This window comes from Gossypium hirsutum, chromosome D03 (genome assembly GCF_007990345.1).
Source record: "Gossypium hirsutum isolate 1008001.06 chromosome D03, Gossypium_hirsutum_v2.1, whole genome shotgun sequence".
NCBI lineage: Eukaryota > Viridiplantae > Streptophyta > Magnoliopsida > Malvales > Malvaceae > Gossypium > Gossypium hirsutum.
Genome location: NC_053439.1, coordinates 36,663,828 through 36,683,843, shown reverse-complemented (window position 1 = coordinate 36,683,843; position 20,016 = coordinate 36,663,828). Strand labels below are relative to the sequence as shown.

Below are 20,016 nucleotides of genomic sequence, written 5' to 3'. Positions count from 1 at the left end.
TCTAATTTTTAGGTCATAGGTTGGACGTGATAGCAGCAGGGATAAAACCAAATTAGTGGCCCTTTGTGAGCCTTCTCTTATCTTGTTGTGACATGTATCTTTTGGGGGTGTTAGGACAAATGTTAGTTTCCACGAGTCGGACTCATCAAAACTGTATTTTGAAAAACGATCTTTTGTAATTATGAATGTTTTATTTTTGTAGCCTTGTTGGCTTATTGTTAAACGTGTTTTATGGTTATACTAGATTAAAATGAGTTTTTAGATTACTACTCAAGTGATAATTCAATAAGGAAATTTTATTCAAGCTTGTGGATATTTTCCAAGATTTCACCAAAAGCTATTTACTCGTGTCTTTAATCTTTTAAAGTAGCGCGATATTATTTTTAATTTGCTTTCAACCCTATATGTTTTCAAAATTTTGGAACCCCACTCATGTAAGCGGGTACCCACCAAACTAGAAAGTTGGTTTTTAAAAAGGTATAGTTATTTCAATGAATTTGACTTTTGATGTTCCATACCCAAATCCGATGATCGGGTCGGGCATAAGGTGTTACACCGAGGGGAGATATACATGTCTAAATGAGTCCAAGAGAAGAGCTTAGATGGTAATTTTGAGTTAGGATGAGACTGAGAGGAGATTCTTAGTTAGGATTTGCAAGCAATATAATCGAGGTAGGTTGTTAGTTTAATTAACAATCTACTAATCAATCGACCAGTTTTTTATCGCTTACATCGTCTAAAACAATAGGGAAGAAAATTGGATTAGTTTATTTAATTTGTTAACTTAAAATTATCTTAAATCTCATTTTATTTGGTTGTGTTAATAATTTCCTACTCAACTAGATTAGTAATTACTTAGCTTGTAATTAACTTGATAAATGCATTTACCAATGCAATCCTTTAGGTTTGATCCTTGGAATACTCCAAAATGTTCCATTTTACACTTATAAATATTTTAACTTGACACTGTATGCTTGTTGTTAAAATCTGCGCTTTTAAATTGTTTTATAAATTTTCTGCGTACGCGCACATGTGATCAAGATATTGGCGTCGTTGTCAGGGATTCTAATAGTGTAAATGTGTTATTATGTTAGTTGTTTAAGAAGAGAAATATTAGTCAAAAGATGAGGGGATATAACGAGATATAACGAGATGTCAAGCTCAATGAACGGAGATTTGACAAGTTGTTAGAATTATGATAGCAATTATGGAAAGCAAAGGTAGTTGTACGAGCATCCTTATGGTTCGTATGGATATGCAAACGCGATAACTAGATACAATCAAAGGTGGTTGGATAATTATCCGACATATGATTCATATTCTCCATATTACTATTCCAAAAGTACTATAGAGAATGATGAGTATACTAAATACCTATTATTTGTTACACGGGTTGGAATGTTGGAGCATAGCATGTCTTCATGACAAGTTACTATGTCCTCCATTTCCAATACATAGGAGCAATTATTGAAAGGTGTCCAAAGCCAAGCCAAAATGAGCACTCTAGTGAAAGAAGCCAAGCATGAGGTTCTCAAACTCGAGGAAGAGGCCCACCTTACCATAGTTGAACATGACATGTTGAATATGGGTGTTCAACAAGAGTTTGGAGTTGGAGACTGTAATGAGGTCATGAGAAACGAAGATTGTGTTTTCACTTTGATTAACATAGGAGTAGGAGTAGGATTAGGAGTAGAGTTAGATGTAGAGAAAGAGCTAAACTTGGAATTAAGTGAAAGTATGAAGAAGCCGACACACTTTCTAACTATCTTTGTGAAGGAGCCAACTGACATACTTCGCGATCACATATATTTTTCTTCTGGTGCAGGAACTACAGTTCGGTTCGATGAGGCTTTATATGACATTGAGTTCATATTGCCCAAAGTTATAATATCCTAAAATTAATTTTGGAGTTGGTTTGAATGGAAGAAAATGTCTAGTGATGTGGTTGTCTCGGTGATCAAAGATAAGACAGAAGCGATGTGTTCAATCGAAGAGGGAGGTCGTTATCTTGACAATAAAGAACAAATGTTGATTAAAATTGTCAAGGACCTCATGGAAGTTCTTCTATGGTGGTGATACAAATCACCCTGATTATGGATAATTTCAATAAATGTTATTTATTTGCATTTTTTATTTCTTTTAATTTCACATCTTAATTAATTTTACTTTTTTGTGTTTTGTTTTCTTTTTCTATGTAAGCGAACCAATCGAGGATTACACTATATATTCAAGCTTCAATAGAAAAGAGGACTACTTTGACTGCACCTCGTGACATATTGAGTTTCTTTATACTATATCTTTAGTTGGGACATATTGAGGACAATGTGTAATTTAAGTGGAGGTGTACATAGACTTTATTTTTGTGTGTTTTATTTGCTTTTTTTTGGTAACTTAACTAAGGACAATATGCTTGAATTATTTTGGCAATTGGTTATTGGTTGTTGATATTGAATGATGTATTGTTGACTTTAGAGCATGTTGACCACCTCCGAACATACCAATGTTCAGAGTAGAAATCCTGCACAAAATATATGAAAGGCGGTATCCGTAAGTATACGGGTCAGGCTGTAATATAGTTAACAACGGAGTAGGTAAGTACTCTGAGGATCGTACTCAAGGGAGGCGAGCACTAAATTAATCCTAACTTAAGCATAAATAAATCTAATTAGTACTTTAAATGGATTATATTATGATGAATAAAAAGAAAAGTTTTTTGGAATCTATATTAGTAATAATAAAAGAAAGAAAATAAATAAACCAATCACGAGAAATCAAATAACAAAATATATCAAATCTGAATATGGGTGAATATCTCGCTTCAATAATCGTAACCAACTGTTGCTTTGGGTTTTCTTGTTCAATCAACTAGTCGATATCCTAGCAGGATTTTCTGGTCTTTTACTAAAATACTGAGCCAGCAAGAACTACTTATCTCTCGACCTCACAGCCTAGACCGATTCAGGGTTAAGGTGTTCACGGATATGCCATACCAAATTTGGGTTAATTCCCACCTTACTGACTTCCTAGTGTTGTCAAGCCTAGGGTTTATGTTCTTCATTTCCTGAACAGCTAATCCGTTAAGAGAACCTTACAAAATAGTTAGTTAATCATACCTCCACTCGCTAATCCCTTACAAGAAGATTAGTTCCTTACAGATCTTATAAACAATATAAACTTGATAGAAAGAATAGACATAAAGAAAAATTCAAGAATATAAAGTTTAGAAGAAGCCTGATTTGTATTGGAATTAACAGCAAAATTCTCACAGAGTTTGATCATATTTCACAAATTTGATTGCTACAAAAGGAAATGACAAGAACTAAAATAAACCTAAAGCCAAAGAAAAGAGAAAAACTAAAAACTAAATCTAAGAAGAAAATTATACAATCTGAAAATTGCCCATAACATGAGCTAAATGAGCCTATTTATAGACTTTAGAGTGGTCGTCGTCATTAACCTTAGGTTAGCTATTATTCTCGTGTTTAACATTTCATTGTGCAGACCAAAACGCCCCTGGCTCATAATTATTTCCCGTACAGAGGTGATGTCGCGATACACCAGGTCCTTTGTCGGGACATCAAGGACAGTATTCTCATCTTTAGGGTATTTTAGGGGTGTGTCGTAACATCCTCAGGCTGTGTCATGACATTGAAGTCAATCTTGAAATTCATTTATTCTGCTCCCTATGTTGCGGCATTCAATGCTCCGTGTTGCGACATAATGACCAGTATCGAGTTAGTACGCCTTTTAATGGTCTCCTGCATGCTCATAAAGTATATTAGCTCACCCTTAAGCCTCTTTCGGTCCCTAAGGTTAATAAAAGACTCAAATTACACACTTTATTGAATTTAACTAAATTTACGAAAACATAATTAAGACTTAACTAAAATGATTATGTTCAAATCCTAAAGTGCAAAAATTAGTTTAATCTGCTACACCAAATTACATCATATCACATGTAAATTTTTATTAATGTTAGATAATTTGGTTCTTTTAAAAGTAGATTAGTTAGTTCAATAAGTTAAATTGCATAACGACTAAAGGTAATTGTTCTTTATGTAAATATGTCTGATTTGTGTCAAATGATAGATTGATTGTATAGATGCTTATAGATAAATAATGCTTAAATCAATTGTTATTCATTTGGGTACATGCAGGTATGATTGAAGTTGTGTTTTGTGAAATGTTTAAGGATGACCTAAGGCATTGTTTTATTCGCCAAGAGTCTAAATGACTAACCTTGATATTATGTTATCCCTAATTTTCATACTTTGAGCCTCAAATTTTCCTTTCTTGATGAACCTTGAATAAATCTATTTACAGGATTACAAGAATGGATAATTTGAAAGAAATGCAATTAAATAACCTTTGTTCAAATTTTGGAGAAATCACGCATTGAACCATTTATCTCACATTCATTCATTGAGCATGTAAGGCTCTGGTTTTGTCGCGTCTATCTTAGGCGCATATAGCTTTCAATCTTAAAAACCTCATAGCAAGGCACGACTTTTTCTCTTTCAGGGGCTACAAACCTTCAACTGCCTGAAACAATATATGTGAGTGATGATATTGTCATCCCCTCTTCTGAAAGCTTTCGCACTTGCAGAGCTAAAAAATGCTAGTAGAAACTTTCATTTCCAGAATCTACTTGGGCAGTTCGGTCTTGTTTTCTGGGGTTCATTGATAAGAAAAACCCTTCAAGCTGCTAGGCTTGGCAGTGGAATGGGAAGAAGTTAATAATTCCAGGAATTCCTTGACCTAAAATGGGGTTGGAGAAAGAACTGATGTTTTCTGCTTACTTTTAATTTGTTAATGACACTTTGGATTGCTTTGTTTTGCTTTATGCTTGTAAGGTTTGTCAAGATTCTGTTTTAGTTTTAATAATACAATGGTGAACACTGAAAGCACAACCTTAAATTTAGATGCAAATAAGACAGGTATAGGTCAATGAATTTCAGCTGCTAATCTGAACAGGAATATAAATCATGTTAAAGTTGCCTAATGTTCTCCATTAACAAGGGATAATTACTTTCAAGGAGGTATTGTGCCAAATAGAAAAGACAAAGGATCAAAGACGATCTTGTAAATAAGCTGAGGTAAACACAACCAATGCACAGATAGAAAGACCTAATAAAGGACCTGCGGGAATCGGTTTCCGAGTGGCTGCCAATCGTATCCCTATAGTAGTAACCACATAGGCTGAGTGAGAGAGATGTGTATAAGACCCCAAATAAGATACAAGGTAAATGTATTATAAAAGAAGGAATAAATAAACATACCAAATACACAGGAGAAAAGGAAGGCAGACCCAAAACCAAGGGCATCACCAATTGCTTTTGTCTCTGTTGACTGCATAAGATAATAAGCCTGAACAATAGAAACAAATAGTGCACATAAGTACTGCATTCTTACAGTAAAATAACTTCAGCAAATGCAGGTTTCAACATATTTTCGTAGTAGTATAACAATCCAATGTTGGGAACAATAACAATCTCCTAGAGTAAGACCAAAGAACAATTTAGCCCAAAATAGTTTTTAACATATTAACATTGAGACGTCACTTAGAAGAGCATACCCCTACCATATTTACATTATTAAACTAGTAATAATGGAACACAGTAACGGTAGGATCCATCTTCCCATGCATACCAGAAGTCAACTAGCAACATTGGGGCTTAGAAATGGATGATGAAAAACCAAAGTGCCCATTTCTACAAAAATAAATAATGGGAACAGTGACACAAATTACGTAATGATAACAATAGGGCCATAAAGCAAGAAACCCAAACTCGCAATCACAAATTAGCCATAATTGGAATAAAAGCCCAAGTGTTGAGTGAATCAATTGTATAATTGAATGTTGAAATGATGTTCACCAGTTTGAAACCAATAGACTTAACAAAAGAATAGCAGGAGTAAAAACAGAATGCAGAAGTGAAGAAACGGATAATATTAAACATACAGATGCCATAAGAGCAGCTCCAGTGAGGCCTCCAAAGAGCGATCCTTTACTCCCAGATTTAGTAACTGAAAGCAAGTTTGAAATGGGAATTATGTTAATTACTGGGGAATTGATGTGAAATGAAAGGGAGAAAGCAGAGTGGAGCATGAGTACAGGCAAAGAGACCGCCGGAGAAAAGAAGGGTTCCATAGGCAGCGGAAGTAAGAGGGGCAAAATCTTGAAGCTGAGATTTGCAGCAAAAAAGGGCTGTTCGAGTGGTGGAAGGGATTTTGGGTTTTCTCAAACAAAAACCAACCAAATGTGGGCGAAGAAATGGATGTTGGTTCGGATTTGAGAGGGAAACAGCCTTAACTGCAGTAATTGTGGGCATTTGAATAACTGGCGTTGCCAACATATCTTCTTCACTGCTCTTTGAGTTCCAGTTTCACTCTAAAACAGAAGAATATACTGCCAATTTTGGGCTTGGCTTTATCCTTTCCAAAGTTTCAAATTTCAAATGGCCAAGAATATTTTGCTCTAGAACCTAGTTTATTAAGCTTTAATTACCGTTAAGAAAAAAACCTTCACCAATTAAATCATGCCGTGTGTTTTTATTTTATTATTTCATTTGTAAAAATTATTCTTAATTTATTTATTTTTATTAAGATTATGTTTCTACTCTCATTCATGAGAACTTTAACGGCAAATTTAGTTGGAGAATTAAATAGGACTGTAATCTAATAGAGCTGTAATAAAATAGAGTTGTAATTAGTAATTTAGCTGTTTGGTTGAATGGAATGAAATAGAGTTGTAATTGTATTCTTGTGTTTGGTTAAATTGAATAGATGTTGTAATAGCATAAGGAAAAAGACCATTGGAAGAATTTTTTAGGTAGATGATTATTATTATTAAATATAATTTAACAAAATTAATAATAAATAATTTAATAATATTTTAACATAATTATTATTAAATAAAATTTAATAAAATAATATATAATTTAATAACATCTTAAAATTATTATTAAAATATGAATTAATAAAAATCATGATATATAATATTATAAAAATAATATATAACTTATTTTATTATTTTAAACGCGTATTTAATGTGCTAAATGTTCCATTATCCATTTAATTTTTCCTTGCACTCTTTTTCTTCCTTTAATAATTTCTTTTTTATCTTTTATATAATAAAAATCAAGTTTATATAATCTTCAATTGAATTAATTCGAAGATCCATCTACAACCATTGCTGAATCAACAGATTATCATCTTTATAAACATATTTTTTATATTTTTATATAGTTAAATTAAAACATTTGTTCCTTGTCAAACAACTGTAAGAAAAGTCCCTCCAAGCTAAGGTGATATACTGTAAACAAGCATCAAAAGAGCACATAAAATATATATTTCAAAGTTTCATCTCAAATTGGATTATCCTCCATGTTCATGCAACCAAGCATTGCAAACGACACACATATGTACATATAGTCTACATTTTGATCAACTACAGGTTGCAAGAATACTTAGTAGCGGTACTTTGTATAGTAATCTTTTGGAGCAATTACCATACCACGACCTTTCCTTACCCCACGGTATATAGTCTCAATGATGTCTATGAACTCCTTTTTTTCCTTGAGAGCCCAATTAATTTTGTTGTTATTATCAGTGCCAATATCAATCATAATGTGCTTGTTTCTGGAAAGAAAAAACATCACTGCCGATGGATCGTAAAATTGAGCAACACAATCAAGATACTCAAGGTGTTTCCTCTTTAAAACTCCCTCCCTTCTATCTGAATTAGTTGGTGCATATCCTTGTTTTCAGTTCATAAAATTTCAAACGAGAAACCAAAATTTATTTAATAAATACAATCTATCCTTCTGATGACAAATTGGTTAACCCTGGATATCAAATATGATACATGCAGATTTTTTGGCTCTAAATTGTTGCTTCATTGGTTCCATTAATTTTTTTATATGAAACATTCTAGAAATCCAATAATATTAAAGGTGACAGCTAACAAAAGATCAACACTTTACATTAAAAAATATCGCAGCCTTAGCAGGAGAGTAACGAGTTGGTTCATACAGTTCAAGTCCTAATGCCAAAAACCAATAGTTAAGAGCTTACCAACAAGAGTCTCCATACATTAGGACGCATATAAAGCAGAATAGCACTCCAAGTTAACTCACATAATCTCTCTAAAAAGGACATGATAATCAAAACAAAAGTATGACCATATATACATATAAAGGTTGTGAAATCATTCTAGAAGCAATAATGTAGATATGGTACCTAATATGATCATTTGTCCTGAGAGCTATTTAGTGAAATTTGTAACCATAGCAGAATCTGTAGCTCTTGTGCCCATTGTAGAGTTCTGGACTACATTGGGAACATCCTCATTCTTTGAGGTTGAAGATGTTAACTTATTAACAGTTATATTACCATGAGAATTATTTGTATTTTTGACCCCTCCCTAGATAAAAGGAATGCTTTTTAGTTACTAAAATCATGAACTTTTAAAAAATTCTAAAGTCACACTAGTACAAGACTAAATCATCTTTAAGAATTTTCATAATAGAATACATGAAAGATACTACAGTCACTCTAAACCTCACCTCTACGGATTTGTCTATGTCATCACTTGTACCAACATCATTCTATGAGAAACTTGTTTGATAACTGGGAGATCATTCTTGTGAACTTCTGGTCAATAATCATCAAGTATATCTAACCTTCTGGTTAATAATATTTTACCACGAATATTGTGACCCTTAAGCAACCTTAAAAGAGGCATAAAAGAAAATTATTATTTGTTGATAAAGCAATAAATATGGAGTAAGCAAGTGCATGAAGCAAATATTTTACTAACATGTAATTCTAGCATTTCTTTTACACTTAAGATAATAAAAACCACCATAAATTTCCAAATCCACATAGGCAAGGTAATAAATGTTATATAACACAACAAAGGAACTTTACTGCAGAGGAAATTTTTTCAATTTGACTTCTTAATAGTGAAAGAGAGATTTTCATAAAGAAAAACAACATTGCAACCCATGTTAGCATTGATCTTCAACCAATTTACATTAAGAAAAAAAACTCCGTAACCCATGTTATCATTTCAGCTAATTTACGTCAAGAAATCCAAGCTCAGCAATATTATCATTCATAAGCATGGGCAAACAATTTGTAACATTTTTGTTCCATAAACTTTATGGCCTCCACACGTTTAGTAACTGTCCTTTTTATTATTAGGAAAACTAAGCTAAAAGACAAGGAGTAACCCTTTTTGAACCCCTGTGATGCTTACGATTCCCCAACAATAATGCCATGATCAAATTACAACATAACCAAAATATCAAATGTTTTTAGGGAAAAATAGATAAGTATTACGATATAAGCACAAAGATGAAAGGATTATCTTCCAAAAGAAAGAGAAACTAAGTTATGCCATTAAGTAGAACTTATGAGATCTGGCTTTAATCCCAAAAGGCGTTTTCAATCTAAGTGCAAATCGCAACAAATTAAACCTAATAAACCTAATTGAAAATTTTTGCGAAATCAAAATTTCCCCCTAAAGAGGAAAAATTCTTCCATGAGAATTCAGAATCAAAACTGAAATTCAAAAGATCAGAAGGTATTTCTCTAAATTTAATGAAAAAAGAACAATCCAGAATCAACATTGAGAATCCAGAAAAAAAATAGAGGAAGAAAAGTAATGGGAAATTGAAACGATTAGAAAGAGGTACCCTTGTACATTCTTAAGGGTTTGATTGAACTTGGAATTAAGGCTTTCTTTGTTATGCTGATCTTCTTCGTCGTGGCTGTTGCTGTTGTTATTCCAAAATCCTCTTCTTCTTGCTCACTCCAAATGGTTCTACACATGTATATTATTTTAGGGTTTAACTTAAAGAGAATGGTGAGGGTAAAGAGAAAGTTTAAATAAAATAGAGAAATTTCATACTCACACGATAATTTTTGAGATTTGTTTAAAAAATCTCAAATGGGAGTTTGAAGAGGCTGTGAGATGGGTAGAAAAGGAAAAAAAATAATTTTTTATATTACTGGAGCCGTTGAATAGCCATTCATTAGAAATGGCATTGAATTGCTATTTAGTGTTTTAGAGGAATTAGGTTGCAATGGCTATTCAATGGAATAGGTTTTACAGCCAACCAAACTATTGAATAATTTTATTGTGTAGAATAAGGTAGGAATGGCTAAGCAATAATTGTCTTTCTACCAAATGTTAGGGTTTTGAAGGGCAAAACCCTCCTTTTTTTCGAATTGATTTCATTTGTTAAATAAATGTGTTTGAGTCACTATAATCTTCTTGTCCATCAGTATGGTCTTCAACTTTTGGAAAATCTACAACAACTGAAGTCTCAGTTTATGTGCATTAACATTATTATGGATGGCATCCATTGACTGTTAACCCTACCCGACAAAGTAAGACTATGCTAAGAAACTTCAAATCTATAACTCAATAAACAACCTAAAATTTGATAATTGGGATAAAAAAAGAATAGATCTTTTAACTAAAGAAGGAGAAAAAATGAAAAGATTTCATGAACCTTTAATGCTTAAGGTTTTGATAATCCACAAATCTGAAAATAAAAAACTTACAAGAAAAGAGAAGAGAAAACAAAAGAAAGAGACAATCTTCACAATACTCAATTCATGCCTTCCCTTTCTTACAACCATTAAAAGAAAAAAAAACATAAAAGCAAAAACGACTCCAAAGTTGGTTACTACCAAAGCTAATTTGGATCAAAACGCCCCGTTTCACTAAAGCTTTTATATGCTTACTAAAGCTTTTGTACGCCTCATTTCACTTGGGACTACTACGCACCATTTTTACTTTAGTTTTTAACTCATAACAATTAATCCTCCCCAGCAACGATCCTTGTCCTCAATGATCAAACTGAGGAAATTTGGCTTTGATTTGCTTGAGGGATTCCCAGGTAGCATCTTTAGGAAAAGAATTGACCCGTTCCAATAAAATCTTAATAGCTGCATGATTTCCCTTCTTTACCATACGACGGTCCAAAACACGAGTTGGTTCTTTGGCCCATGCTCCACTAGCATCTACCACATGTAACACATTTTGTACAACAGCCACTCCCACAAGCTTCTTAAGCTGAGAGACATGAAATCTAAGGTGCACTCTTAGCCAGGAGGAAGTTGCAACCTATATGCTACATTTCCTACTCAAGCCACTACTGAAAAAGGCCCAAAATACTTGGGAGACAACTTCTGATTCGATTTTCTTTTGATAAATTGCTGCATGTAAGGTTGTGACCTCAGATAAACTAAATCACCTTTCTTAAATTACCTCTCACTCCTATGTTTATCTACTTGCTGCTTCATTCGATCTTTAGTTTTTTTCAAATGAAATTGCACTATCTTCCTAGCAGCTTCCCTTTGTTGCGAGCTTCTGTCCACCATAATTACTAGAGAGGCACCAATTAAAAAAAGTACATGGTGTGGGGAAGGTTGGCCATAGAGTGCCTCATATGGAGTGGTATGGATGGCCGAGTGATGGGTGGAATTGTACCAGCAATTTACCAGGGGAAGCCAATGCAGCTAATCACCAGGCCTTTCCCCTATCATATACCTAAGTTATCCTTCAAGACACCTGTTTAACACATCTGTCTGTCCATCAGACTCAAGATGATAGGCAATTGAAAGATGCAATTTTGTCCCAACTCTCTTGAAAAGGTCTTGCTAAAAATTACTGATAAAGATTCAGTCTCTATCTGAGATTATAGATTCAAGCAGACCATGTAATTTGAAAATGTAAGCCATGTATTTTTGAGCCACTGTCATTGTTGTATAGGTGTAGGATAAGGCCAGGAAATGTCCAAATTTTGTAAGTTTATCAACCACAACCAATATCACAGACTTGCCCTTGGATTTTGGAAGATCCTCTGTAAAGTCCATGCTAACAGAAGACCAGTATTGGCAATGGTTGTAGTAACCCAGGCTTAGCTACAATTTTAGACTTGCATCTTTGGCATGTAGGAAACTCTTTGATCCAGAATTTAATATCCTTGGACAAGCCTTTCCAATATAGCAGAGAAGCCATTCATTGTCTAAAAGAATATACACCAGAATGTCCTCCAATGGAACTAACATGGAAGTGCTGAAATAGTGCCATTCTAAGTTCCTCATCATTACCCACCACAATCTTACCTTTCCTTTTCAGAAATCTCCCATCCCATGCATACTTGGGGTGTGGGAAAGATTGGTTTGAACTTCCAAATAGAATTTGTGAAGCTTTAAATTAGAGAGGTAGAGTGTTTGTACCTTATTTAGCAAGTCAGAAACCACAGTGACCCCTGTCATTTGCCAACCTGACCAGTGATGACATACTTGATCCTCGAGAAAGCATCAACTGTAGCATTGCTTGATCCCTCTTATAAACAACTTCATAGTCATATCCTACCATTTTTTCAACCCACATTTGCTAAAATGGGTGATTGCTTGTTGGTCTGACAGAAACCTCAAACTTTGATGATCTGTCCGAATCTTAAAATTCCTCCCCACCTGGTATGTAACAACCCAAAAGTCAATGGTGTAAAAATGATGGTTTAAGAATCCTATTTTTGATGTTTGAGTCTGTAAATATTAAATAATATTTATGAGGTTAATTTAAAGTTTAATTAAAGTTTGGGTTCTCTAATTATGTTAATTGGATAGTTAATTAATGTATAAGTGTTTGGACCCTGGATTTAGTGGTATTGAAAAGTAAAGTATTGAGACCTCATTTCCCTAAAATGAGCCTATGAATATTTTTTATTTAATATTTGTAGAGTTATATTATAGGTGAATTAAATTTTGGATAGGTAATTATATCAAATTAGTGATTAAATAAGGTACAGAGACTAAATTGTAAAAATGGTAAAAGTTTGATTATTATAAAATTTTATTTATTAGAAAAGAAGTAAAGCCTAAAATGGCAATTAGTCCACTATATAATTGATGGTGGACTGCTAGCTAGCAATTATAGATTAATTGTATATAATTTCTTAAGCAATAAAAATAATAATTAAAATAAAAATAATATATTAAGTAAAAATTGGCTTAGTGAAAAGAAAGAGAAACTTGTTTCTTTCTTTTCTTCATCCAAGCCGAAAGTATAAGGGGGAAAAGGGTCGGCCTCAAGGGTTTTAAATTTTCAATCAAAAAATTGCTAAAGTCGACCTGAAATTCTCGAAAAAGAAAGGAAAAGACAAAGTCGTCAACGATTAGCTTGAAATTTACGATTTGTATTTCTATAACCCGAACCTTTATAATTGTTTCATTTACGAATTGTTTTGCATGACATAAGGTAAGATGGAAATGATAAAACGAGTTGAATTGAATCGACTTGAATTAGTTGTTTGTGATAAGGACTAAATTGAATAATTCTAAAAACATGATATATTATTATAATTATGCAATTGAATTCAATTGTAATAAGTTATATGGTCACATATGTGAATTGATGATTGGTTGATGAAATTATGGTGTGAAATTGAGAAATTGATTATTATAAATTGAGATGAAAATAGATATTAAAGCTTGATGATTCAAGGAATGTGAAATGGTAGTGTAATGCTACATATTAGTACTTTTGTTGATTGGTTAAAAGAAGATATGAAGAAGTGGAAATTTACACGTTAAATTTGCATATCATCCATCACTTTTAATTCAAGCATTTAAATGTAATATGTTATGTTTTAATATTTGGATTATTGAAATACCATTAAGTTATACTTAGTGCGTGGTTTTATTTTTTGTACGTAGGTTAGGTATTTTACACTTCGATCATCGACTCAACATCCATCGACAATCCCGAACACAAGTGTTGGTGATGGGTTCATTATGGTATTGGCATGTACCTAGGATGTCTAATGGTTATAATGAACATTGAGTATTTTGTTGGCATTTTGGAAATTATGTATATAAATGTATATATATTTGTGTGTGTGTGTGATTGAATTGGTCATGATAATGGTATTCTGTGAAGTTGTTGAATTGAATGGTTGATAGCTCAAATGATGATTAGGTAATGTTCCATGGAATAGATGTGTAAAAGCGATACATATGCCTATGCTATGCTTGAAATGATTTGGTAGATTTAGTGTATAAAGTATTAAGTTGAATTGGAATCAATTTGAAAAATGTCTTGAAAGGAATTTTGGAGTGTTATGCATATAATGTTTTAGTTGATTTTTGATTGATTATGTTGAGGTGCCTTATAAAGTATATTGATATGCTCTTGGTTGATTTTTTTTAGGTTTATCACTATAGTTATGGTTACCATTTGGGTTGTAGGTGATTTGAGCATGAAATGGATAATTTAAATATTGGTATTTACCATTTTTGAACTTAAGTATAGATATTTTGGCATTTGGTAGTGATACTTGACCATATGAATAGTTTAAAAACAAAAAAAAATGCCAAAACAATATCGATATTTATATGAGTATTGGTACTTTTTCATAAAAATATTGATACCATTATTTTACAAAACAAACAAAATTATGATTTGGTATCGATATTGAACAAGGTATCGATACGATATCAATACCAAGCTATTAAATATCGATACTATTACATCCTGCCCAACGAAGCCCTATTTTTCGAATACTATTTATAGAAGTAAGGCATATAGAGTAAGTTTAGAGTAGGAAGATATTAAATTCGACTAAGTATAAGAATTCTTTGAGTGAGCCTTAGGGCGAAGTCTGCATTAGAAGAGTATATGCCACCCCAGCTGTTAGACAAAACGTTATGCCCTTAGTGCTAAGACCTTATTTTGAAATAATCATATGCTTTATTATAATTTCATTTATCATGGTTAAACAATCTGGTTAAAAGAACGAGAATTTGGTTAGTATAGGACTAAGTTTCTGTAACCTGTCAAACCCGTATTTATGAAGAGAGAAAACTGCTTAATAAAAAAACGAGGGGTTTGGAGGGAAATCAGACTTATCCACTAAGTTTTTCCTTCCATTTATATTTGTATAAATCAAGCATTGGCTTCCTGAGCAAGTTTTATGCTTTGTTTGGCAACCACATTTTCTTTTCAAGCTTTCTCCGTAAATTTTCTCTTAGAAAACTCTAGACTTAAGAATTGCTTGAAAACTTGGGTTCAATGTACCCAGCCAACTCCACCGCCGTTTGGTACCTGGTAAATATCGATAAAACTCAAGTTACTTTCATGGCTATTTATGGGGCCCTAGGGTTTTGTGCTTTAGGGTCAATTTGAGGTGTAAGGAGGAAACTTCCAAATTCTAGGTTTCCTGTTAATGTTCATATTTAATTTATTTAATTTTTCTAGTAAAATGATCTGATAAGTTAACTCTTTATATTCTAGCTCAAGAAACTCCTAAAAACTCTCATGATAAGGACAAGATTCATGTTGTCTAATCTTGTTGCATATTCCAGTGGGTTCCTTCTTGCTTCCATGGGTGTTTGTATTATGTTTTCGTTTATGTTGATTGAGGTAAGCACTCTTATCTCATGAGATGTTGTGTTTGTGTATGAGTAATAAAGGTTCATGGTTATAAGTATAAGTCAGTTCTCTGTGTAAATGGAGTAAAGGCCTTTCTTCGTGCTTAAGCCATTACCCATTGTTTCTAGATGAACAATATGAACTGAGCTATGAAAATGAAATCATGGTGATGCCTTCAATGAAATAAGAATTGAATTAGCAAATCGTGATACATGAAAACGAATCATGTAGCCTCTGGTAAGGCACGTGTTAATGCAAACTAGATTGGCAAATCATGATGAAACAGATGAAATGAATGCTAAGGCTTGATCATGGACTTGGGTATAACTAGCACGAAGGAGAATGTTTGCATTGTTGCATGGGTGTAATGTATGCACCAATGGAATAGTGTCTATAGTAAAATCTGTTGTGAATAGTATTCACCAACGGGCAAACTGTATGGCTTGCTGAGTTGGAAAAATTTATTGGTATTATATATAGCTATTGATGTGTTTGCTCTAGAACTCAATAAGTTATTTGAACTTATTTAGTTACATTTTCTTCTTAGGAGCACTAACGAAGTAAAAGACTTCTTAAAGACTACGCCACAGGACATCTATTCTGTGAAATTTCTAAGTATTTTATATCATGCACGGCACAGGGGTGGTGTCAAGATGGTGTCATTCAAAAACTAAATTTTGTATTTTAAAGCTACTCTTTTGAAATTGTTATTTTAATGAAACCTCAGTGAAGTGATTATGTTTTCTTGCAAAGTAACAAATTATTTATGTTAAATGATTAATGTCAGTGTAATTATATGCATATGTATAGGATGCTGTAGTCAAATATGGGTGACGTCAAAACTGGTTTTAAGAGCTTCCAGTGGGCCTCTTTGTTTTTCATTTTCCTTGGAAATGTATAACCTTAATTATCTTTAATTTCTTAAAGGATTTACAAACCACATTTGTTTGAATTGTATTTTTATGAATACCACACCTGTTCAAGTTTTAAAGGAAAATATTTTAAGTTAGTGACTTACCAATCCTGGGTTCTCCTTAAGGATTGAGTTTGGGGTGTTACAAGTACCAACACTAAAATTTTTAATTTTTACAAATCAATCCTATTTCATGTCTGGATTTCACAATTAGGTCCATATAGATTGCAAAACTAATTATCACCATATTTACAAGTAATATGGTGATAATTAGTTGAGATCTTTTATTAATATATTGCATGTATTTGATTTGTATTTTTTTGTACATCCTATTACTTAGGTTCGACGACTAGACTGGGTAAGGGGTGTTAGAAGGTAATTATGTCTTTTCCTTACTGCCAGTAACACATCCAACATTTTTTTTTGATAGATCAATAGTGCTTGATGCCTTACCTCCAACCCCTTGCTGAAAAAAGCTATTGGTTTGCCTTTTTGCTGAAGTACAGCTCCTACCCCAAAACCTGAGGCATCTATATCCACATAAAATTCTAGTTGGAAATCAGGTAAAGTGAGCATAGGTGCTGAACATAGGGCCTCTTTAAACTGTTGGAAGGTAGTGGTAGCTTGATCATCCCACTTCCAAGGATTCTTCTTAAGGAGGTTGGTGAGAGGTCGAGCCAAAAGACCAGATTTCTTGATAAAATGCTTAGAATAACCAGTGATACCTAAAAAAAACTCCGTAACTTATTGACACAAGTAGGTACAGGCCAATTTGCTACACAATCCATCCTTCTCTTGTCCATAACCACAGTCCCTCTAGCTATCACATGTTCCAAGTATTCTACTTGCTCAGTGCCAAAGAAGCACTTGCTTAGTTTGACAAATAGCTAGTGATGTCTTAGTATCTGAAAAACCACTCCGACGTGTTCAATGTGTTCACTCCAATTTGCTAAAAACTCCAATATATCATAAAAAACTAGGATTGTCTTTCTCATAAGAGGCTTAAAAATGGCCTTCATGAGTGCTCGGAAACTTGAAGAGCGTTAGTGATCCCAAAAGGCATCACCAAAAACTCATAGTGCCCTTCATGATTCTTGAAAGCAATTTTATGGATATCAGCTTCATGAATTCTTATTTGGTGATATCCTGACTTGAGGCCTAGCTTGGAAAAGACTCGTGCATGATTCAATTCACCCAGTAACTCATCAATGATGGGGATAGGGAACCTATCCTTAATGGCTATCTGGTTGAGTTGTCTGCGAACCACTCAGAGCCTCTAGCTACCATATTTCTTTTTCACCATCACTATTGGGGAAGAAAATGAACTTGTACTATCCATAATAATTCTCATGTGTAGCATCTCTTGGTTGATCTTCTCTATCTTAGCCTTCTAAAAAATGGGATACCTATAAGGCCTGATTTTAATCACCACATTTTCATCCTAGAAAGGGATTTTATGATCCTATAGTGTTGGTGGTGGCAAGCCTGTAAGAGTACCAAATAAGTCAGAAAATTCTTCCAAAAGCTTCTGCAGACCCATGTGTAGTTATGGAAGAGTTGTAAGTAATGAAAGTTGAGCAGTGGAGGCCATAAGCATTATGTAGTGACATAATAACTGGTCAGCAGTGGCAAAATTCCAAGTAATTGAACCTAATGAAAGAAACCCCTGTATTCCAAGGACCATATTGCATCACTTTAGAGGTAGGAACATGATATTTGTTACAAACTTAAAGCCTAGAGTTTCCCACTAAACATTCTTGCAGGTACCCTTGGTCATTAAGACTCTACCATCTGCTATTGTAACCTTGAGTTGCTCTTGATGCCATATATGAAAGGATAGCTTACTCACCAACTTGGGGTCCATAAAATTATGGGTACTGCCTGGGTCTACCAACACAATGGCCCTGATTGTTCCTATTAGTGCTTCAAGCCTCATGGTGTGAGGGCCTTGGGACCCTTTAATAGCATGTAAGGATACCACAGGTTCTTGAGGCTGGTTATTAATGGGAAGGTCCTCAAATTATTCAGAACACTCTTGGAAGTCATCATTTTCTCCATTAGAATGGTCGTCTAATAGTTCTTGGTAGAGCTGCCCCTTAACTCATTTATGGCCTACATGATAATTGGCACAACACCAGAAGCATAAACCCTTGTGTTTCCTTTCGTTCATCAAAGTTGGGCTGATTCCTTTAGAAGGCCCTCTAGAAGCATTACAACCATTAGAAGAGCTAGTAGTGACAATGGTATGAACCCCATGTTGAGGTAAAAAAACTGGCCTACTTGGAGTAGCAATTGGTGTTGTTGATGATCCAAATCGAGTCATGGAGTTTGAGCCAGCAATGAACCCCTTCTTTGGGGAAGTATTCAAAATGCTCTCGACCTATCTAGCTAGATCGAAAGCTTCAACGAAAGTTTGTGGTCTAAATAACTGTAGATACTGGCTAATCTCTTGTCTTAAATTACTAGTAAAAATGCTTAAAGCATAAGACTTAAGCAAATTCAACTGATTCAGAAGGCTTACAAACAAGTCATGGAAGTGTTCCACTAAGCCTTGTTGCTTAAGAGTCACCAACTTAGTCATGGGGTCTACAAACACACTCAAACAAAATCTCTCCTTATAATTATGAAACTTTCCATTAAGTCATTTACCATTCCATTCCTTTTCTTTCTCATTTCATTTGCAGAGTACAAAGTATAAACATAAAAGTCAACCATATGTGTTCCTGTCATCCACAATATCAACCGGTGAATTGTAACATTCAATTCAAAACTCAAATATATAATAAATCCATCAAAATCATGAAACGAGACACCTTACCAAGATTTTTAATTCGATGAACGTCTTATGGATAGGAGTACATCGACAATCCAACCAAAACACACTAGATGCTCATAAGATCCAATCCATCCAGACACACCAATGCTCGTAAGAGGTAATCCCTCTTAAGCACATCAATGCTCATAAGAGCTAATCCTTCCGAAACACATCAGTGCTCGTAAGAGCTAGTCCAACTGAAACACACCAAAACATCGAGTATAACACGAGAGTTTGCAACAAATGCTAAACCTCGGTTTACTCAGGAAACATATACACATAAGTCCATAACCATCTCCACTCCAATCCCCCATAACACACCATATCTTGACTGAACTCTATCCCGCATTCAAACTGATCCAAACATCAAATTCAATAACATTTCACAAATAACCTTTCATTACAAATAATTGAATATATCTATTATACCATGTTATACTGTTCAACAATTCATATAGAATTTAAATTTTTAAACCGTGCGAACTTACATGGACTGAATTGTTGTAGTTGCAGAAGTTTAAGGACTATTCCATAATTTTTCATTTTCCACAAATATCTACAAGATCTTGACCTAAAATATAAAATTTCTCAATTTTCAGCTTACATTTTACATTCAAATCCATCTTACAATTAATACCCTTTTATTTTTCAAATTTACCTAATTACCCTAAATTTTTACAATTTTTACAATTTAGTCCCTTAACCCAAAAATTATCAAATTAACCATTTTTCTCAAATAAAAGTTTTAGCCAAATATACTGGGCCCTTATACAGTCCCTAATGAACATTAAATTCACTATCAAGCCCTAAAATTTTGACATTTTCTCAATTTAT

The 20,016-nt window shown here is 33.6% G+C and overlaps 1 protein-coding gene across 2 annotated transcripts; it reads right to left on the bottom strand.

Moving 5' to 3' along the window:
- Nucleotides 1–4,979: 4,979 nt before the first annotated feature.
- On the bottom strand, nucleotides 4,980–6,526 carry LOC107950112 (protein FATTY ACID EXPORT 4, chloroplastic). Of its 2 annotated transcripts, none has more exons than XM_016884863.2 (4): nucleotides 6,116–6,526; nucleotides 5,963–6,027; nucleotides 5,280–5,367; nucleotides 4,980–5,178 (listed from the first exon to the last, which is right to left on the bottom strand). In XM_016884863.2, exons 1-4 carry the CDS (start codon nucleotides 6,354–6,356, stop codon nucleotides 5,069–5,071), a joined length of 504 nt encoding a protein of 167 aa, XP_016740352.1. In that variant the 5' UTR covers nucleotides 6,357–6,526; the 3' UTR covers nucleotides 4,980–5,068. The 2 variants fall into 2 exon arrangements, with proteins under 2 accessions (XP_016740352.1, XP_016740351.1); XM_016884862.2 differs by having other exon boundaries at nucleotides 4,980–5,199; nucleotides 6,116–6,481.
- Between the last annotated feature and the right edge of the window lie 13,490 nt (nucleotides 6,527–20,016).

What these genes read in the sequence shown, in the direction of transcription:
- LOC107950112 (XM_016884862.2), bottom strand. Translation starts at nt 6,356, where the DNA reads ATGTTGGCAACGCCAGTTATTCAAATGCCCACAATTACTGCAGTTAAG. An exon ending in GAGCTGCTCTTATGGCATCT is followed by an intron (nt 5,368 to 5,962) that starts GTATGTTTAATA and finishes TCTATTGTTCAG; the next exon opens with GCTTATTATCTTATGCAGTC. An exon ending in CCTTTTCTCCTGTGTATTTG is followed by an intron (nt 5,200 to 5,279) that starts GTATGTTTATTT and finishes TCTCTCACTCAG; the next exon opens with CCTATGTGGTTACTACTATA.